Source organism: Lemur catta, chromosome 10 (genome assembly GCF_020740605.2).
Source record: "Lemur catta isolate mLemCat1 chromosome 10, mLemCat1.pri, whole genome shotgun sequence".
NCBI lineage: Eukaryota > Metazoa > Chordata > Mammalia > Primates > Lemuridae > Lemur > Lemur catta.
In genome coordinates, this window is record NC_059137.1 from 72,815,558 (window position 1) to 72,839,235 (window position 23,678).

Consider the following 23,678-nt stretch of genomic DNA (forward strand, 5'->3'; position numbering starts at 1 on the left):
CTCTGGTAAGCTCAGCCCACTGGGGAAGTGGGGAGGGGTTGCTTGGCCCAATGTGGAGAAAGAGGCCCAATAGTACCTGAAGGGTAAATAACAGTGTTCTATATGCCTCATTCATGTAAGTGACCAAAACATATTATGCAAGAAGCAAAATAATAATATCACTGTGCATTTGGATAGCAATTTGGTGTTTTCAAGGAGCTTTCACCAATATCGTCCCATATGCTCCTCCCAACAAACCTGGTGCAGCAATGCCTGGGTCAGGCTGCAGCTCCAACACTCTGACTTGGAGCACTCCAGAGGAAGACCACCTCCGGGTTTAAAGATTCACTTGGAAGACTCATAGGACTCGGCATATAGTCCTACTCACAGCTACGACTTATTACAACAAAGCAAAATCAGCAAAGAGAAATGGTGCATGGGGAGAAGTCTGGAAGAAACCAGATATGAGCTTCCATGGCTCCTGCCCAGTGGAGTCACACTTAAATGCCCCCAACCATCAGTTGTGACAACACACGTTGATATGTTGTCTACCAAGGAAGTTCGCTTGAGCCTAGGAGTCCAGGGTTTTTATCAGGGGTCAGTCACAGAGACACTGTCTGCCTAACCCCTACCCACATTCCAGGCTCACAAAGGGAGAGCGGGTGTTCAGCATAAACCATACTGTTTGTACAAACAGTTTAGGCACCATGGGCTACTCTAATCAGTTCTGGAAGTGGTGGGAACACTCCCCAAATCCAAGTTCCAACACCAGCCAAGAGCCAAACTTGCAAGCAGACTTGCTATGTTAACTCTTTCCAGCCAAGAGCTGAACTTGCAAGCAGCCTTGCTATGTTATCTTTTTCCTGCACAGGCTCACAAACAAATTCTTGGAGCTTCCATTCCAATTACGCTATTGATTTAAATGCCCTGGCTACTTACCAGAGGTAAACTGGGGGAGTTTTGGATACGTGAAATACAAGAATATAGGTAGATGCAGATATGCCAGTTCTACTGTGATAAATTTGTTTTAATCTGTCAGTTAATTTCAGAGAATAGTAGGCTATAAAACAAATCCATTATGTGTGTATAATAAGAAATATAATTACATATTTCCATCTAGCTGCAATTATATCAATAAAAAAGAAATATATTGCTCCCTGCCTCACAAGATCCCAATTCAACAGGACTGTCTTCTTCCAGTGATGTAGAACCAGCCAAAAAAATTTTGTCTTTTAAACACACACAAAAAATACTTAAGAGAAAAATACTCTACCAGCCAATAAGGAGTAAACCTACTATTGCTTTCTTTCCCTGTTCTCAGCTTATGTTTAACTGGTACTGCCAAAAAATAAATCATCTGAAATCCCAGGACTAAAACATTCCTAACCATCATTCAAACTAGGACCGTTGCCTTTCCCTTCATTTTATCATGCTTTCAGAAACAATGCTTATCTTAAGGTCTCGTGAAATCTGAATTTGTAATCTGACTGCAAAGTAACGATGGAAATTGAGATGTTTACATATATGTGCTAATTTAAAACTTCTCAAGTAATGAAGCCGGATTTGAGACTTCTAACTTACAAGTAGAAGATTTTGCAATGTAATGCACAATTTTCTTAACCTCAGAGTTATGGCCTTGGCTTGATGTGATAAAAGATCACATGAGGTTACTGGATGCATTTCTTAGCCTGCCAGGAGTACATTTCAGTTGAGGTTGAGCATTGTGTGCGATGTTATTTCTCATGAAAATGAGAGATGAGCCGAGCACCCTTTGCGACCTGGAATTGTTCAGCTGTGCCAGGGTGCTTAGCCAATGCAGATTCTTCCTGCTGTGTAATCCTGGGCTATTCTGATGATGGGTTTTACCTTCAGAGGCTAGACTGCGTTTGTACCAAAAAAGCACTGGTATAGAAACTGAGTCTTTATGGTTTCAAGATAGGGGAAGTTTGTCTCTAACCTATTCATCACGCAGGTACTAAAAGGCAAGGAACAACCATGAGGGGAAAAACATGCCAATAAAAGAATGAGTACTAATACTTATCCCTTTATCTTTCATTTTCAGCTGGAAAAGAACACTTGAAAGCAGAGTAAAGAGCAATCTGAAAGATTTTTTTTTTTGGGCAAACAAAGGACACTTTTGAAAACGAAAACCTTTAGACTAAAATATTCAATTTTTAATAAAATAATTTTATAAATACAGATTCTAATGCTGATAAATGTAGTCACTGCACTCCGTTGCTCATGTAAGCCACCCACTGGAAAACAGGGAAGACCAAAAAAAAAAAAATTCTACAGCCTCTGTGCCATCTGATTTACCATAGGTTCTAAAAATTTATATGTAAGAACATACAAAGAGAGTTGGAAAAACACTTGCATAGCCATGCATTATTAAATTCAATTTCAACAGATATGAACTATGCTTCATTTGCTCAAAGTAAACGTCGGTACAACCACATTTTTTCTCAAAGGAAATTTTGATCGTTGAAATTGCACAGCCGCTCACTTACAACAAAGGCAGCTCCAAGAACAACACTTTGGTAAATCAGAGATACTTCTCCATCTAATCCCCACCTTGTGGGAGCCTACACATCTTGGAACAGGGTCATAATTTATCCACACGTAGTCAGCACATTTTAAAAACTCAAGTTTGGCTTCCAAGACTGTGAAGTCTCTCTCTCCAGAAAGGTATGTAAAATCATGTTAACCATAACTAGATTTAGTACAATGTACCCTATTGTAAACTCAGGTATAGAACAATTTTTGAATACTGATGTGAAGACCAAAATTCTTTTCAGAATAATTCTCATGGGTGAGAGAGAGGACAATAAAAATGACTTCAGGGATTTCAACTAGCTATAATAATTGAGATTACAAGACATTCTGGTAAATTACCAAATTAATAAAGAAATAAACTTAGTGACAGCACTGCTTATAAGCAATGCTCAGAACAAGGTGAGACTTAAAACGATGACATTAAGGTGTGTTGTTTGAGCTTTCAGAAGACCCACTGTACATATACACATGAGGGGGGAAGACTGCTCCTCCAAAGGTGACGTACTCAAATCTTCACAGTCACCTTTTCTGTTTTCCTGGCCTGATCACTGTCCAGGAATCAATATACACCCGCTGTGAAGAAGGGCCTTCTGCCTGTGGTCAACAAACCCCTGGGCTTGCGCCAGACTCAATAAGAGATAGAAGCAAGGGAAGGCAAGCTCCCTTCTCCCTTTTTTCACTAAATAACCAGAATTATTTACTACCAACTCCTCCCCTGCCACCACCTCCACCTAACTGCAAAAACTGAGTTTATTTTATATTAAATAACATACATATACATTGAATAATACAACTTTCACTTATAACTATCCAATTTCCTAAATGACAAACTTAAACACTTACACTAGCTAATGTTACGGTGAAAAATGTGGGCACGCTGTCAAATCTGATAAAATAAAGAATACAGATTTGTAAGTTGGCTTTCTCTCTTTAAGAACCACTTTCCTTATGCGGAAATAGAGATAAAATCAATTTGGCTGTAAAGCAAACAGATACCAAATGAAATTTGCTTTTCCTAAAATATTCATTTTCTTCGACATAAAATTCACAGAGGATGAAGAAAAAGAAAATGCTCCCTCCCTACTTAACAATAATGGCCATTATAAACTAGTTGGCAACCTAAACTTCAGCATGTTAGGACTAAAACAGTTAACCAACAATGTGCACCACTAGGGGTGCTACCTGCCCCACAACACCACCACCTACCTCCGAGGCTGTGACGTGTGAGGCCCACTTCAGCAGGCCAACCTGATGTTCTACCACATGAGACTGTGCCACAGTTGAGGAAGAGCAGATGTCCCTCCCTCTCTTGATTTCTCTATTCCCTTTCATACAAACACGTGTTAAAGACTGAGGTCAAATTCAGGTGGCATATTTTTAGCTTTATAACTGTTAGGTAAGTAAATAGCAAAGTAATAAACAGGCCCGGCGCGGTGGCTCACGCCTGTAATCCTAGCACTCTGGGAGGCCAAGGAGGGTGGATCGCTCGAGGTCGGGAGTTCGAGACCAGCCTGAGCAAGAGCGAGACCCCGTCTCTACTAAAAATAGAAAGAAATTATCTGGCCAACTAAAATATATATAGAAAAAAAATTAGCCGGGCATGGTGGCGCATGCCTATAGTCCCAGCTACTCGGGAGGCTGAGGCAGTAGGATCGCTGAAGCCCAGGAGTTTGAGGTTGCTGGGAGCTAGGCTGACGCCACAGCACTCACTCTAGCCAGGGCAACACAGCGAGACTCTGTCTCAAAAAAAAAAAAAAAAAGTAATAAACAAAGACTTAAGAATCTGTCTTGAAATCTAGTAACTTTCATATTTTTACTGACAGTATTAACAAAAATACTTATTTTCCTGATGTAAGTCTTGATGAATCATATTGTAATAGGTTCATCTACTTTGAGAATGAACTGGGTAGAATTACAAATGCTAAAAGCTGGGAATAAAGTTTAAACGAACTTGACCTTGGAAGGATGTTCACACAGAATTAAGATAAAATTCAACAGGAATAAGTACTCTCAGAATTAAAAAAAAAAAAAAAACTTCCATGCAAATACATAATAAAGGGAAATGGGAAAATGCAGAGTATTGCGTGCAGACCATGGATGACCACAGATCAAAAACAGGCTAGCAATGCAGTGCTGTACTGAGAAAAATGAAATGAACATGAACAATCAGAGTAACAGTAGAGAAAATTACCAAGAGCCCTTTGCACTCAAAATTGCTGTACTTCTTGGGATGATTTACTTAGACAAAAGACAAAGATTTCTAGAGTCACACGTATCTCGGGGAGAAAAAGCAGAAATATTATCTACTCTGACTTCATCAAAGCACATCTCAAGTATTGGGTTCCATTATGAGTTTTTTTACAGCAGGAAAACAACTAGGATATTAAGGAAGAATATTTTATTCCTACTTTATAAGAAATGATAAGAACTCAAGATGGTTATACAAAGAATATAAAGCCTGTCCCAGGAGTGTTATGAGGCCAACTTCAACAATCAGGAGAAACACCGGTGCTCTAGTAGGTTCCAGTCTCCCAGTGTCTCCCAGGAACATGAAGCTAGTTACAGGACAGATTTTAGCTCAATCTATGAAAGTTTACTAACACACATAGATGGCTAAAGACAGAATTAACTGGGGGATGATGTTTCCATCACTGAATGTAGAAGGGAACAGACCAACAACAAATTGGGATGTTACAGAGGCCATGTAGTATGGGGTGCTGGCCTGGACTTTAAAGCACATTCTTAACTGAGATTCTATAATCACAACTCTCTATGAAAGACTTCTCATGTGTTAATTATAGTCATCAAGACTCATAAAGCAGACTTCCTGGAAAGATGGCAGTGCTCTAAAAACAACAACTTCCTTTCTACCCCTCAAAATGAACAAAAAGAAAAGATAAAAAAACTTCATCTATGTTAATAATATCAAAGGACCTATCATCCAGAAATAATACAAATGGACCAAATAGCACCTGCTAAGAGTATACACACAGCTCTTCTGCTTATAAAAACAGCGCAGGGGGGCCAGGCACAGGGGCTCACACCTGTAATCCTAGCACTATGGGAGGCTGAGGCAGGGGGATCATTTGAACTCAGGAGTTTAAGACCAGCTTGAGCAAGAGCGAGACCCCATTTCTACTAAAAACAGAAAAATTAGTCAGGTGTTGTGGCATGCACCTGTAGTCCCAGCTACTCGGGAGGCTGAGGCAGAAGGATTGCTTGAACCCAGGAGTTTGAGGTTGCTGTGAGCTAGGCTGATGCCACAGCACTCTACTCATGGCAACAGAGTGAGACTCTGTCTCAAAAAAACAGTGCAGCGTTGAGAAAAGCAAGAGGCAAAGGTTCTCAAAGACTCTCCCTTTCGGTCTTCCCCAACTTGGAGGAACAAGTAACATCTCATTGGAACTCATATTTCTAACTTTTCTAGCCATGAAGAGGCTAAAGAGAAATGACACAGTGAAAAGATCCCAGTTTTTCCCTCTGATCTGACTTGCTAACCCGAAAACCTGAAGGCTGAAAACGAGTCCACTTTGCAAAGTGGTCTAGGAATGCAGAGAAAAATACCTAATAGATGCACAGAAGAAAAATTCTCCAAAACAGCAAGGCATCATTCTTAACAATTTCTCATCAAAGGTGGCTGGCTCACCCTAAAGAGAGGACCAAGTATTTAACAGAATTAGTTGTGAGATGCAACAAAACAAAGCAGCACCGAAGTTCCTAGACTGAAGTGGACACTGTCAGAGAGCCCTCCCTACCACTCCACTCAGACAACTGAACAGCTAAAAATAGAATATATACCATCATCTTGCAGCCCTCCAGCTCAAGTGCTAAGGGAAAGATACAAAAAGACCCAAGACAAATAGGGAAGGAAGTCAATGAGATTCCACCCACACTATTTTTGGACAAATACTAAGGCCAGACAAAATTTGGAACATTCCTAAGCAAAAATGAAGACAAGGCACAGAACGTACAAAAGGAAAATGAAGAGAACGCTTTGGATGATTTACTCTAGGAAACAGAAGAAAAAAATAGATTATAATTGCTTTGTACTCTATCAAGAAAATTTAAGGAAATGTGGACTGTTGAAATAGGAGATTAAAAAATAGAATAAGGTGGAATGAAAACTGTTAGAGCTAAGAAATAAAAAGAAAAAATGATATTGCAGAACTTAAAAATGAATTACAAGCATCAAACAGATAACAGCAGGTACTTCATTCCTTCAACACCTATTTACTGGCACTTGACATTTATATGCCAAACACTGCCACAAGAGCTTTGGGTAAACCACACTAAGAAAAGAATGGAGAGATGAAGCAATTACAAGGAAGCTGACAGTTGTGACAGAGAAACAGAAATCCAATTATAAATGATTGGTGCATCCAAAGAAGAAAAACAATTCCTGTAGAATAGAAAAAATATTCAGTGATAAATTGGGGGAAATCCTTGAAAGAATAAATATACAGATGGAACAGGTTCAGGTTGTTTCAGGATGAATAAGAGACTATGAAACACTGAAGCATAACCTGCCAAAGCTGTTAAAACTTCTATGTTATGGAAACAAAAAAACAAATCATCACATAGAAAAAGCAAATCATAAAGAAAAAATATCCAGACTGATTGCAGACTTCTTATCAAATTTATCTGTCAGGAGACAATGGAGCAACATATACGTGGCAAGCAATATGGGTAGAAAAGAGGTGCAATCTAAGACTTCCAAACCCATGCAAGTTGCTGTCAATTTGCAAATGCCATAGAAAGGCATTTTCAAATACACAAGAATTCAGGAAATATGTCATCCATAGACCCTCCATAAAAAAAAAATCTATCTGAATGTACAATCCAGCCAACTCATAGGTGAATAAAAATGAAAAGCATATAATTAAAGAAATCAAGAGAATAAATATCCGGTGATAAGCATTATTTAAACACAGAATTAATGTTAAATATGTGTTTTAACTACAGACACATATGGAACAAATATATACTAAAATTTCTGAAAGAAAGCTGAATAATAAATAAGCAATACCTAGCAAAATACTTAGATGAGGTTCTTTAGGGTTAATTATAATGATTCCCTGTGATCACTCAGGTATTCAATATGAAATCAAAGGATTAAGAGTTTTAAAAAGGGTGAAAATAAATGAACTCTACATATGAAATTTGAGAAACCGTAGAATCACTTTTGAAACATTAAAGATCACAGAAACTGGAAGATCCAATGTCAATTTGATGCTAGCAAAGATGGACAGGAGACAATGAAGAAAGAGAGAATGAGTGGAAAAGAAAAGAGCAAACTACGGCGGGAGTAAGAAAGCAGAGGAAGCCGTCATCAAGGGGAAATATGGATTAAAGCCATGAACATGGAAATGATCTTGAATACCCTGTACACTTCTCATTCCATCTGACACAAACATCCTTTTTATAGTCAAACTAAGATAATTTCAGTTTTCACTATGTTTAGCCTTTCAATGACCATAAATAAATCCTAGGAAAAGACTTCAGAAAGATGCCCTTAGTCACTGACAATTTTATGGTTTTCTTATTAGAGTTTTATCATTTGGTACATTCAGTGTTGCCTCTGAAATATCTGTTAAAGAAATAAAATGCATGTATAAAATGTAACACAGGAACAAAAAAGTTTACAGGCCGGGCGCAGTGGCTCATGCCTGTAATCCTAGCACTCTGGGAGGCCAAGGCAGGAGGATCGCTCAAGGGCAGGAGTTCGAGACGAGCCTGAGCAAGAGCGAGACCCGGTCTCTATTAAAAATAGAAAGAAATGATTTGGACAGCTAAAAATATATATAGAAAAAAAATTAGCCAGGCATGGTGGCACATGCCTGTAGTCCCAGCTACTCGGAGGCTGAGGCAGGAGGATTGCTTGAGCCCACGAGTTTGAGGTTGCTGGGAGCTAGGTTGACGCCACGGCACTCTAGCCTGGGCAACAGAGTAAGACTCTGTCCCTCACCAAAAAAAAAAAAAGTTTATAACATGCAAATAAAATACCAAGGAAAGCAGAAAATGGAGTAATCAGGGGTTGGCAAATTATATTCAGAATGCAAAATACAGGTTGCTGTCTTGTTTTTGTAGATAAAATTTTATTTGAAAAAAATTGTATTTGAACACCCTTTGTTAACAAACTGCTTATGGCAGAGTTGAGTAGTTGCATCAGAGATCATATGGCCCAAAAAGCCACAAATAGTTACTATCTGACTCTATATAAAAAGTTTGCTGACCCCTGGTATCAGTGAAAAAATTTCCCTACTGTGCATCAGAGGGACACAATAAATATTATTAAATCTCTAAAGCTGATAAAGTGAGAAACATAACTTCAATATGATTGCTGAAAATTATATAGGCTACCATTATCAAAAATTAACAGCAGAGTACACACCTTTCAAATAAATCAGAGTTTAAAGCACAAGAACTCAGTATAAATCAAACACCAAAGGAGGGAAAAAGAAGGGAGGAATGATGGTTGTCAGAAATCAAAAATGAATCAGAAAACAGAAATCAGATGCAAAAAAAATACAAACAAAAACCTACTAACCATATCAATTACATATCAACAAGTATAAGAAGAATAAACTCAACTATTTAAGGAAAAGACTCTCACTCAGACTAAGGTTTAAAAAACAAACACAAAAACTGGGAGCAGCAACAAAGAGATTAATAGTAGAAAATAAATGGGAGAAATACATCAAGGAAATGAAAACAAAAGAGCAATATTAATGCTCAACAAAGCTGAATTCAATATATAATAGCATTAATGTACATAAAAAGGTAATGTTATAATGATGAAATTTTAATTTTCATGGACATTTTTTATGTGCCCTCATAAAAGAGTACAGTCATGCGCCACACAATGACATACAGCATATATGATGGTGCTCCTGTAAAATCACAATGGACCTGAAAAATTCCTATCACCTGGTGACGTCGTAGCTGTCATAATGCAAAACATTACTCACGTGCTTGTGGTGATGCTGGTGTAAACAAACTTACTGAGCTGCCAGTTGTATAAAAGTGTACAGTAATGTCCTAGGCCTTCACATTCACTCACCACTCATTCACTGACTCACCAAAGCAACTTTCAGTCCTGCAAGCTCCATTCGTGGTAAGTGCCCTATAACAGATGTACCTTTTTTAATCTTTTATACCATATTTTTACTGTGCCTTTTCTATGTTTAGATACGTTTAAATACACAAATAGTTACCATTATGTTCCAATTGCCTATAGTACTTAGTACAGTAACATGCTGTACAGGTTTGTAGCCTAGGAGTGATAGGCTATAGCTTAGATATGCAGTAGGCTATGCCATCTAGGTTTGTGTAAGTATACTCTAGGATGTTCACACCATGACTAAATCACCTAACAACACACTTCTAAGAACACAGCCCCTTTGTTAAGTGATGCATGACTGAATTTACATATATAAAGCAAAAGCTTCTGGAAACAGGAGAAATTGCCATAAACACCAGAGTAATAGATTTCTGCACAATTCTCAGTACTTGGCAGATTCATACACAATATAAATAAGGAGAACAGCCAAGAATGTAAGCAATAAAATTAAATAATATACACATTTATGTTTTTAACCCATATATACACATACATTTTATGTACCCATAGAACAAAACTTCCAAAAAGTAAAAACAGTACAGATCACATTCCATCAAAATAACATAAAACTAGGAACAAATAACAAAGGTTGAAAAAAATCACAACCACTTGGAAAATTTAAACTATCTTAAATAGTTTAAATTTTCTGCCCTGATTCAAAAATAAAAATCATAATCTTAGAATATCTGTAAAAGGATGATAAAATGTTAAATAGTGAGTGGCATGTAAAAAAAAAAAAGCAAAGCTTTAAACACTTCTAATCCAAGTCAAGAAAACATTAAAATAAGTAATCTAAGAATTTTAACTCAATAATATAGAAAAAGTACAACAAAATAAACCTAGAGTAATTGCAAGAAAGAAATAAAGGCAAAAATGAATTAATCCAAGAGTGCCAAAACCATTCAATAGGGAAACAACATGTCTTTTCAATAAATGGTGGGGAGACAACTGGATATGCACATGCAATGAATGAAGCTGGAACCCTACCTCACACCACATACAAATATCAACTCGAAAGGTAAGACTTAAAACTTCAAAACTCTTAGTAGAAAACAGAGGTAAAATCTTTGTAACCTTGGATTTTGCAGTGGTTTCTCACATGACACCAAAAGCATATGCAACAAGAGACAAAGTACGTAACTTTTATTTCATCACAATCAAAAACTGTTGTTCTTCAGTACAATTTTGCACATAGCCAAACATGTAATATAATCTTATTAGTTCTATTTTTTTTTCCCCTTGGAGACATTTGTCCTGGGGCACTCCACCCTTCCATAAATAAACGGTCAAATTTTTAGAAATACATGTTAATAAAGTGGAAGCTAAAAGTGACAGAAAACCTAATTTGAATAATAAATTGAGACATTTGTTATTTTTGTAGGTATATTTTCTTATTTTTGTTAGCATATACTGTTGGTAGTTTAGAAGAGAAAACAAGCGCTGCATAACAGATATCAACTCAATAAAATGCAAATAAATGTAACAACGAGATCTTTTTTCCTTCTGCCCATCAGACTGACATAACCAAACGATGGCTAAAACTGTTTGCTATGTTACGTTATGTTAGTTGCCAAAACAGCCATTAACATAAATTAAACCAGGGAAAGTAAACCAATAAACCATTCTGAAAGGTAGAGTGGTGATATGTATCAAAATTTAAAATAAGTCTTTCATTTGGCTGACAATCCAACTTGGAAGAATTTACCTGAAGGGGACAGTCATACAAGTACGCAAAGATACATCCCCTACAATGTTCACTGTAGCGCTGACTACAAAATTTTCTTAATGGAATCAAAGTAAATATTCATTAATAGGGATCAGGTATAAATAGTGGTGTTCTGGTAAATAATCAACAGCTAGTTCTTCCAGGGGTGATAAGGAAAGCCTGATTTGTAGTACTTGCCAATTTCTGTCGTGTAAATACTCCCATCATGGCTGATTTCAAGCTACCAAAGTGACATCAATGAATGTAGAGTTGAGAAGACACATGCAAAACAGCCTTTCAGGAGCAGGTACAAGCTAGTTGCATCATACCACTGTATGATTCCAAACACACTGAAACACTACAAAGCCATAAATATGATCCAAAAGATTTATATTAACATGGCACAATATCCATCACATTTACTAAATGAAAAAAAATCCAATTATATATATAGTATGATGTATATATACTCGTACTGTGATAGTATGAACTTATATGTGTATTTCATTTTCATTTTGAAAGAAAAAGAATCATATAATGGTGATATATAACACTCTACATTCAATCTAGTTTTGCTCATAACAATGGTAGTAAGTCTGGCTTTCAGGGAGTATCTAAAGCAAATCAAGATTTTTATTTTAAACAGAATAGCAAAAGATCAACAGACTTGGCTTGATAATAATTTAAAAATTCTGTAGTAAATAATACAAAACAAAGAAAAAAAAACGACAGACTGAGGTTAAGTTTTTTGCAGTAAATCTAACAAAAGGCTAATTTCATTTGTATGTTTAAGCTCATAAATAGGCAAAGGAAATGAAGAGACAATTCACAAATTAAGAAAGCCAACTAGAAACAAACATATGGGAAAATAATCATTCTCACTAGGGATCAAATAAATGCAAATTTTAGAATTATGTGCCATTTTTTGCCTACTACCTTATTGATACTCTCTTAATATTGCTCATGATGCTATAAATCGTATACAATCATTTAAGAATATGTTTTGGGAGTGTGCAATCAAGAGCTACAAAATTTTTCATATCTTCTGACCTAGAAGTAACATTTCTATGAATCTATTCTAACAAAATTGTGTATGCATGCATGCGTTTGTGTGTTTAAAAAAGCTATCTCCACCAAGACTTCAACAGCATTATTTTTAAAATGGAAATATTGGGAAAAACCTAAATATAGCAAAAAAAGAGTAAACATTAATATACATCCTCTCAACAGAATATTACACAGTCCTATGAAATATTAATATGAAGTCTATATAGCCACATAGAAAATGCTTACAACATAATGTTAAATTGTACAGTACGATTACACCTATGTAAGAAACAGAGAAAAACAAAACAGGCTAGGAAGAAATATACAAAAAAAGATCACGGTGCTTATGTTAGACTGTACATTTTATATGAATAAATTTTTAAAATCTTTTTTCAAACTTTATGTAAAAAACTACTGCATTATTTGTAAAATTTCAAAATCACGGAAAACAAGACATAAAAAAAATAATGTAATTAAATAACAGAATGGGCTGTCATTCTTTCAGAGGCTAACATCAAAACAACATAATGTATTTTTTAAGAATGTAAGAAAATTCTTACAAGTGGAAGAAAATAAACATTTCTTCTTGACTCAAACTTGGACTGTGTATTAAATACAATAGTTTTTGGAGAGCACAGCACAACGGCTGAAAGCTGGGTTGTCAGAGCCGTGATGTTCTGGATTGAGGGCCTCACGCTAAAGCTGGACCCGGAGGAGAATGAAGGGAAGACAAACGAGGATGTGGACACGATCTCCTTTATAAGGAACTTCCTCATTTACGTGGCCCTGCTGCAAGTGACTCCTTTTATCTTAAAGAAATTGGACAGCATATGCAGCCTGGGCGTCACGTGTGAATGTATGATATGAAGAACCAGGTTACAGTTTCCTATCTGCAAATGAATAGGCCCAGAAAGGTGTAAGAGACTTTGATTGAATGGACAAAAAAATTCTACTTGTTAAGAACAAGTTTGGCTCTGGTAACTGACATTCATAGCTAAAATACAAAACTATTTGGCAAATATAAAAAAAAACAAACAAAAATAAATCACAAAAAAAAACAAACAAAAATAATAGTTTTTCTCATTAGTAAACTTTTTTACTATTTTAGAAATAACCCTACCACCAGAGGATAACATCTCAAGTGCTCTTCTTTATTTCATTCCAAAAAGACAATAAAATATAATAAAAATTCAGGCCATAGCATACTGCTTGAAGATATACTGTATAATATAAAAGAAGAATATTTTTAATAGGAAAAAATAAATCATTGTTTGACCCCATAATTCAGGACTAGGGATGCACAATGGATTAGTTAATTCTGAGATGGATGCACTGTAATTTGAGTAGCAACTCACAGACTCTAGGGGTTTAGAAAAACCCTAGAGAAGAATCTCTGTTCCCATAATAAGCATGGTCTGGAGTGGAAAATCCTACAGAAAATGTGTTTCTCAAAAGATACAGCTGGTGATTCTTGTGAAAATATATTTGGAGTCAAGATTTCCCTAAAGAAATATTAATCAAGTCCTATAATTTCCTTCATTAAAATGCAACTCTTGCCAAGAATTACTGGATAAGGAAATACAAATTGTTTCTCAGAAACTGATAAAGCAACATACAGGTATCTTCTCCCACAGAAGATGAGATACTTAAAGGACTCATCACTACAAGAGGTGGTATATGTCCCAAATTTTTCAATCATTTCTAATGTGGTTTGGGTAACATCTTAGATGGTGATCTGAAGCAAAACAGAAGAAACTAAAATGTTCAAAGGACACCCCATTCATTAGTCCTTAAACACAGCAAGGTCGTCCTACTTCCAGACTCCAAGTCAGGGCCAAGCCTGACTCCAACAGGAGATAGTATATATGGCAATTCATTAGTTCTGGGACCATTAGAAAGTGATTGATAAAAATAGAGGTTGATTCAAGTATCTTTTGTTTCAGCACTCTCTAGTTCTTTCACATTATCAAAAATTATTCAAATTATCTAAAATATACTTGCCCACATGTTTAGTCAAGAAATCATCTTAAGCCAATGCTATCATGGACAAATGCAGCTCCATTTTGAATGTTGGTCATAATTAAAAACAGGCTTCATGGACATTTAAAAAATCCTAGGAAAAAGTCTACTCCTAAGCCCAGATGTGACGGCCCAGAATGCGAACGGCACGCAACAGAACACACTCAACTGACAGAGCTCACCTAAAAACTATAAAGTTATTTCTACATTACATGCCTCCACTTGAGTATGAATCTACCTGGCAAGAATATCTCACGATATTGCTTATCTACTTACTGCCTTAGGCAACTGAAAGGCACTCTATGGTAGGAGATGCAAGCCAGGTGAAAGATTTCCTGAACAAAGATGCCTCAAGAGACATTCTCATAACCTATCACCAGATTAGCAAAGTCCTCAAGACATTAATAGATGCATTTCTATCACCTGAAACAGCTGATGAAAGAAAAAAAAGAAACATGAAGGAGCCCATGTTGCAAATTTTCTTTTTAATGTGTGAATGTTTTTTCTCAGGACACTGCTTCACACGAGGTGCATGCTTAGTCTGTCTAACCACCTCTGGGAACAGGACAGGAACAGGTGCCGGGGACACAAACTCCTCCCACTCAACCCGGGCTTCTACACTTGCTCATCTCCATCACAACCCACCATCTGGGAGAGGAAGGCACAGAGGATGTGACAATGAGGACAAAGAAACGCGATAGGGTGGTAGAGCTGTTCTGAGGAAGCGGCACTGACCAGCTCTTCCTGACTGAGGACACCTGTCAAGGCTCAGGGCACCTCTCCTTTGTGCTCCTCTCCTTCCCTCCAGAGCCCAGGGAAGACAGGACTGCACCACCCCTACTGGCAACGACACCCTCTGCTTTCCAAGCCCCACGGGACTCCCCATTACTCTGCTTTGCCCTGTGGCTGTGCTCCTTTTCCCTGGCACCTTTCCAACTCCAAATTGGAGATCAAGGTTAAGGAAGCCTGGCGCTAATAAGATAATGAGAAGGCTGTGGGCCAGGAGGAAAGCAGGGACCTAGGAATGTCAATCACCTGTCTGGCACCTCCACTGGAATTAAGCCTTTGTTAGTGTTTCTCCAGACCTAGTGAGAGTCCAGCTGCTCCTTCTTTGGCCACACAGCCCTTTCCCCAGAATGCAGATGGGGGACACAGAAAGCTACTTTCTTAAGGTTTCTCTGATCATGGTCATGCCACCTGAAGACAGCTCAGAAGCCATAGCATTATACATATTTTCAGACAGAAAATTCTTTGCCTCTGTATCCATGCTATGGATGTTTCCACCATTATCTGTTTTTCTGGTCTCAAGGAAAGCCCCAAGAAATTAAGGTCACAGTGATGGAAGAAGAAATGAACACAAATGATCCATCCAATTTTTAATTCTAAATCTTTCCTGGAAAGCCCTGGAAAAGGGACCTACTAGCTCTGAATACAAAGCAGCCCCCCAAATGTGTCCCCTTGAGGTGCACACAGCACTTCTGGTGCCCAGGGGCACATAGCCAGCAAGCTGTCCCTGGAAAGGGTAGAGATGGGCTCCGGCAACGGAGATAATTTGTAGGCAAGTGAAAAGCAAGGCTTAAAGCTCCATGAAGAAAAAACAAACAAAAAAAGTAGTAATGAGTCAAAAGAAGCTGCCTAAGGGAATGGAAGAAAAGACCCGGGCTCAGCTGAGCAGAGCAGCTGCACCTCTCCTCTCAGGCTCCACCTCTGTGCCTCCCAGGATATCGCCCTTCCTGCAGGAAGCAAGAAACTCATGCTGATATGACAGGAGGTTTTTGATACTATTCCCTGTGAAGACCGTGCAACTATCAGCAGCATGCCAGGCGGCATGGGGGAGCTTTCGAAGGCTGCATTCACAGGCTCTTCTGTCCATGCTCTCCCTGCAGGGCACTAGGAGCTATTACAGATGGCCCAGAGGGAAGAGCCAGGCCACCTAGGACGAGCCCACCAGACTTGGCACTGCCTCCTTCACTCCTGGAGAGGGCAGGGAGCTCAGACCCCTTGTCCAGGAGTCAGATGCCAAAGCTGCAGAGGGGACAGAAAAAGTTCCAAAGTTCAAAGGGTCCTTAGAGATCACTTGGTGCTATCTCTTCATTCTACAGGTTTCCACCGAAAAAGCAAATGAACAAATACCCTCAGGTTAGGTCTTTGGGGAGAAAAAAAATCAGGCAGGAAGGCAGGAATATATGACCACCTTTCAGTCACAGGTTTTGTAAAAGATATAACTAACCCAAAATGCACAGCTATAAGGAGTGTTTAGTTATTTAGCCAAATAAACTGTCACAAAGCTAGTCTGCCATTTGTTTTTAAATCATTGCCTCAAAAATATATTACAAGAGTTAGAGACACAAGAGAGTTAAACACTTAATGTATCCTGGCATTCTTTTAAGGGCAAACCACGAACAAGAATTAAAGTCATCTTGTATTATTAGAACAAGTCACAGGAAATGGGTCATCTCTCTAGGACAAGAGGAAAATTGCATTTGCCATCTGCAGAAAGAACGTATAATATAATGAAGGAGTTCTGCAAAGTGTAGGTCCTAAAATATCAATTCACATGCAAAGAAAATATCTGTGCATCTTTATCCTGAACACCCCCACCACCACCACCAAAAGTCTACTCAGGCTGATTGAGTGTAACAAAAGCGAAGGCCCCTGCTACTGCCACCTTCCTTAACTACATATGTGGAAATACAATTAGAAAGAGATGTTGTTAAGGCTCTCAAGTCACTGAGAGGAGGACGTTCAAAACATTAAATGAGGAAGATAAGCTGTTACTCAGCACATACCTACAGCCTACAGCACCTTCTCCCCTTCCAGCAAAGGTACTGCATCCTATTTTGAAACCCAGTGGCCCAGGATAGGTTATTCAGCACTGGCTCACTAACTCTCAGCTGGTAATCATGAACCAATCTCAAGTCCCTGCCCTCTGGAAAAGAAAGGAGAATTTTAAATTTTGTTCAGTAACAACGCATTTTGCTTTGCAGACCAGAGCAAGTGTTGCAAAAGAAAGTTAATCATCTCCTAAACACACATTCACAAATCCTTTCCTTTTAATGTATGAAAGCACCCAACTTCCCCTCTCACCAGCTCACAGCCACATGATGTCTGACCTAAGTACCAACATGGAAGTTCTCTAAATCGTAAGGAAATGTGCAAGCCAGAGAATCTGAGGGACCCCCACCACCACCAGCATTTGTTTCAGGAAGATATGAGGGGAGAGTAAATGAGTGGGTGGTATTTACATGGGAGGGATGGGGAGGGGGCTACAGCAAATAGCCAGAAGACTGAAAGAGGGGTGAGTAAATCACTGAAGCACTCACTCCTCTTTAGAAACAACTAAACCAGGCAAGGTGGCTCATGCCTGTAATCCTAGCACTCTGGGAGGCCAAGGTGGGAGGATCATTTAAGCTCAGAAGTTCAAGACCAGCCTGAGTAAGAGCGAGACCCTGTCTCTACTAAAAATAGACAGCAATTAGCTGAACAACTAAAAATATATAGAAAAAATTAGCCGGGCCTGGTGGCGCATGCCTGTAGTCCCAGTTACTCGGGAGGCTGAGGCACAAGGATTGCTTGAGCCCAGGAGTTTGAGGTTGCTGTGAGTGAGGCTGATGCCACAGTACTTTATCCTGGGCAACAGAGTGAGACTCTGTCTCAAAAAAAAAAAAAAAAAAAAAGAAAGAAAGAAACAATTAGACCTACAGTTACCTGGAAATATATGGTGGTAGAAGGTACCACCAATCACCCTGCTGCCCCTATAGCAAACGAAAATGTAGAAAGGAAACACTAAAAGTGATGAAGAAATGTTTTAAAACATAAAAAAGAAACAAAAGTTCTATTTTGATTTTTTTAGCAGAGATGCTGATCAAAAAAATCCGAAAAGTCAAATTCTTGGAAGAGGCAATTAATTCGTAATTTCAGTTCTCCAAAGGGAAAAAAATCACAAGGCTATTTCCTAGAAATATACACAACTATGTTTCTAAACATCACTATCCACTTCCCACAACAGAGCCAAAAAGTCTGGCTCTACTTCTTTTTCTTTAATTTGTGGATCAATTATTGTTCTCTTCTGTGAGGTTTCAAGAATATAATGGTATTAGTAACATTTTAGTTCCCAACCATACCACAATCCATTACACACTTCCTTGAAACAATTACTTTGTTTCTAAAGCAAACTGTTCACAATCCAAGATTAATCCTATAATAAAGGTGCGTGCAATTTTCAAATTTAAAGGATTTGTATAAGTAACAGCTTTCCATTGGAATTGCTGGATCAACTGCTATCAGCTTTCAACCCAAAACAATATGAGAATCAACTGAAACATTGTCCCTAGAGAATGAATGAGAGGCAGGCAAAGAGGTGAAGATCATTGCATGTCTTAATTCCTTTTACTGTGCCCCAGGTGGCCCACAAAACAGCAAAGATGGGTGGAAAACGGAGAACACATGGATGATGCCCATTAGAAGAAAGCAGGAAGTTTAAATTCCCTTCCTCCGATTACACTTTCTTTTGGGAATCCACCTGCCCACCCAACCCCCACCTTCCTATGCCCACACACCCCCAGTTAGTGACAACAGAATCATTGGAAATTGAGGGAGGCATTGCGTAATGTTGATATATAAAGAAACAAGAGCTGGTATTTTTGCCCTCATAGGGCTTGTCATCTAGTTAGAAAGACAGGGCAGGTGGTTGTAAGTAGTTTTTCACAGCTAAAGGTAAAATATGATATGCTCTAAGGAAATAATACATATACATTTAGGAGTTCAAATTCTTAAGATCATCTGCTTTCCCCAGCTGTGTAATCCCCAGAAAGTTCTTACAATCACTTTCAGGTTATTTTGTCTTTTTCTTTGTATGAAGAGCCAATAAAAGGATAAAGGGCATGTCAATAGAAGGGTGTCAACTACTCAACAAGAATTGTGAAAAAGTGCTCTTAGTCTTTCCTGTTGGCAAATAAGAAACAAGGAGTGTCTCATATGGCCCATTATTTTGCACAGAGTAAGTGCTTATGTTTGTTCATCTGATCGGCATTCTGTATGCAACTATTTCTTCTTAAGGAATGCCTGGTTAAAAAAAAATTGGAGAAAACGTTATTTTCCAATCACTGACAAGTGTTTGTTGAATAAATGAACTTGAACATCTTCATAATTTTACTCTTAAATACTAATTTTGTTCTTTAAAATTAACCATGAAGGATTTTAACAAAACACTGTGATGATCTCAGAAATTATGGCTAAGTATAAAGGTTAACCACAGAGCTATATATTAATAGAAAAGTCAGGTTGGGGGAGGGGGGTCTCAGCATCAGGGTGTGGATGTTTATTTTTGTTTGTAAAGCCCAGATTCATGACCACCTAGGATTTATTATCTCATTTTGTCAGTATGTTTAGGTCCTTTTTTCTTTTTACTACATGTTAAATGAGAAATCAGACAGATTTTTACATATCAGTAATGTAACAAATCAAAGGCGATTGTCGAACAACTTCCTATAATTTTATTAGTAACAGCTGTTCACACAAAATAGTGTTTGGGTCTGAGAATAGCTCTTTCTTTAACATTACTCCATTCGGCAGAACAAGAGAAAACGTCCACTTTTTACTGCAGTCAGTTATTGCCACAGATTTAATTACCAACAATCACACATTTTACCTTCTATTGCTATTTCACACTTGCCTAGGATTAATTCTGCAGATACCTTAACATTACTTAAAAGCCATTATAAAAGTTTCCCCTTGAAAAATGTCCCTACCTCCCCCTTCAACCAGAAAATTAGACTTTAAATTTGTTGCTACAAATGCTTGTTTTTCCCTCAACCCAATACTTTGACTCTAGAGGAAACAGATTCCTTCCACCTTGTTAGGAAGAAAGCAAACCCAACCTTCTTAAAATGGCTTCTCTTTCTTCCAAGATGTACCCTTTGAGCTCCTTATTTTCCCAACATCCAATCAACATTTCTAGCAATATCAACAGAACTAATAATTCCCCTTAAAGAAAAATTAATATGAATGCTGAAATCAAAGTCATCCTTGGAAAATCTTGTTAATTTCTTTTCAAGTTTGCCTGGATCATGAAGAAAAATCTGTTCCTTTTTTTCTGCTAAGTTTAGCATAGCATGCAGCCTCACAACTGCAAAAGCTGTTTCAGGTCCTTAAAAATTCATCTGTAATAAAAATCATAACTATATTTAATAGGCACTTCTGAAAAGTGAACATAAGCCATGTCTTATAAAGTAGAGCTGGGCAGATTATTTTCTTTTTAATGAAAAAGAGCCTATCAAATTTATTTATAATAAACAAAACAGTTATTAAATTACTAAATTATTCTTCTGGTTCTCCTTTTTGAACTTACCTAAAAATATTTGAATAGATAAACACGGAATAATTTCACTGTTTCAGCAGGTTTTTAATTAGTGCCAAAATTCCCATATGAAGAATTAACATATAAGTATAGGATGGACAATTATATGGCAGATCTAGACAATGAATCTATCTACATAGTTCAATGCAAAACTCTTCCTCTAAAGGCTTTGTAATATAGTCAGAGCTACAGTTTTGATTTATATGAAGGATGTTCCCACTTTGCTCTTCAGATATAAACTATAAGTACTTTGTTTCCAAAAAAAAAAGAGGCAATGCATCCAAATAAATTCTGACATTTAGAAACATATTCAACACTTGGAAGCTAAAGAGAGCCAAAAAATAAAACCGGTTGGTCCTTAAAGCAGCCTAATAAACACCACATTTTGATATTTCCAGAAAGACGCTGTTATTAGGACTACTTAAAGCAATGCTTTCATTCTATGGTTCGAGTCTCCACCCTAGATAGCCACTAGGTTAATTCAAGCAATCAACATAGCTACTCTTCCTCCAAGGAACTCCACTGAGGGGTAGTGGGAAGGGTGCTTTTACCCAAATATGCATGAATAAGCTCTCCATACCATCTAAACTGGCCAGAGCATTCCCAGCCTTCCACATCCCTTCTTACTCTACAACTGCACAGTTTTCGATACAAACATATACCCCTCATATTAAAAATGTTCTATCTGCAACTCCTGAAATTCTGTATTTAATCATGGTGGTTTTTCTCATGTATTTGTATAGGTAAATCACAAAAACCTACTTGGCCTTCACCTGTGCTCTACAGGATATTAAAAATTCACTCTGATCAGCATATCACAGAGAAAAAAGTATAGCAAAAAGACGACAGTGTTAAACTAGGCTCTACACGATAACAAGTAGTAAAATATGGAATGGTTTCCTTTTTTTTTTCTTTAAACGTTCATACCTTACGCATGACTGCTATTCCCAAATGTACCTGGCACAGAACTATAATACATTAGTTCAATATGTGGTGCAACATCTTACATTATCAATTCCTATCCTGGAATGCATTTATACTCATTTGGTTCAAAGAGTTACATACAATTTTTTAAGAAGATCATCATTGTATCTGCCACAGATAAAAACATTACATATCACCATGTTTCTATAATTTATTCATGATTGTCTACTCCCAGTTTCTAGCAGGAGGGTCATAAACAAACTCATTCATTCAGCAAATATTAACTGAGAGCACTCTATAAGTTAGATATTGTGCTTAAAGTTGAGATTTAATAGCGAACAAAATAGACACAATCCCTACCCTGATAAGCTTGCTTTTGTAGGACAGGAAAAAAAACTACAATCATATATATAATTCAGTTTAGGAGACCAAGAACATTCATTCTTCCATTTAAAACTGACCTAAACTTTGCCTGTTTTCAATAGGTGGAATCCAATCAATAAAGAGTGTTTGCTAAATCTTTCTATTTGATGATTAAGATCTAAAAAGATTTCAAAACATGTAAAAAAGAACACGTTAATAGGAAAAAAATGTATCTTCTAAGAACTGAAAAAAAATATCAGGATGAGTATCTGTGACCTGAAGCAAGCATTTAGGGCCACTTTTTTTTATATAGACTTAAAGACAAATTAATATTAAATGACATGACGTATGTGCCACCAATAGAAATATTTAGTGAATGTTCATGAATATTAATCAATTAAAGTGAATATTCATGATGTCAATCGATTCATCAATCTAGGTACTTTACACCTAGGAAGCATATAAAAACATCAATCAAGTTAAAATAAAGTATGTTCTTGTATGTCTATGTAGAATATGAAGAGAAAGTTTTCTTTGAGTGTCAAAGAAAATAAACACTAACATAAATGAATTTAGAGAATGAATAAGTTAAAAGAGGACAAGAATTCAGAATTTAATATAATGTTCTATGGTGGCAGATTTCAGAATTCATTTTTTAAAAATAAAAATCAAACTATGTAAGTACTGTGGAATAGATTTGGAAGACATTGGCATAATTGTCAGATATAAATCAAAACAACCCAAATTTTACTGCCACACATTCATCTACTCAGGTAACCACTATTTTCCTTTTCTAATTTCCCCATATTATTAAATGTATACATATAAAAGTAAATAATTATGCGTGCAAATGCAAGGGTCTAAATTTTTATGCCTGCCAAACAAATCCTTTTCCATTAAAATGGCATCATGCCTTGAACAAAAATCTACTTTGAAAATAATTTTTTACTGAATTTTATTTCAATATAAGGTTGATTCCTCCATTTAAATCAACTGGTTAACATATTAGTAGATCTTTAAACTGTCCAGGGATATGCTCTGTACCCTCATCTGGATAGGTTTTGTTTAAGTGAAGGAAGGAACTAGAAAATTCAATCTACTCGTCAAAGCAGCGAATCAGGAATTCCTCAAATGAAACCCCGCCCCAATACCTTCCCTTGTTCAAGCCAAACCTTCCTGGATTCAAAAAATCGTGAAATCACACACTCATACACATGCAAGCACAAATCTACATTTAGTATATATTACTACTACATAAATAGTGCAGATATTATAGTTATGTTACAAAAGAAACATACCTAGAACATGAAGCAGCAGCAATTCTTACATGATGTTCAGGGATCATATTTCTGACAGACAGTTGTATAATTTTTGAATGTTACTCAAAAATGTAAGGGCTATGTTAATGTCATATTTTTCTACCACTTCTAATAAGCCCTATTTTGGGGAGGGGTTGGGGCTGTATTAAACCCTACTCAAATATCTAATAAGAGGGGGAAGAGTTCTCAACACTACTACCACTTTAGCAGTAAAACTGATTTACTTTAAATTTTTTTCTCAGAAAATTATCTCCAAGTTCATTTTGCAATAAAGCATCCATATACGTGTAT

At 37.1% G+C, this 23,678-nt stretch overlaps 2 protein-coding genes across 2 annotated transcripts in view; one reads left to right on the forward strand and one right to left on the reverse strand.

Moving 5' to 3' along the window:
* Window positions 1-23,678, reverse strand: part of GNAQ (G protein subunit alpha q) — a 276,419-nt gene that overhangs the window by 250,496 nt on the left and 2,245 nt on the right. The gene's annotated exons all lie outside the window — the stretch shown is intronic.
* LOC123646330 (mitochondrial import receptor subunit TOM5 homolog) lies at window positions 13,077-13,271 on the forward strand. Its single transcript, XM_045563151.1, has one exon. The coding sequence runs from the start codon at window positions 13,077-13,079 to the stop codon at window positions 13,269-13,271; it is 195 nt and encodes a 64-aa protein (XP_045419107.1).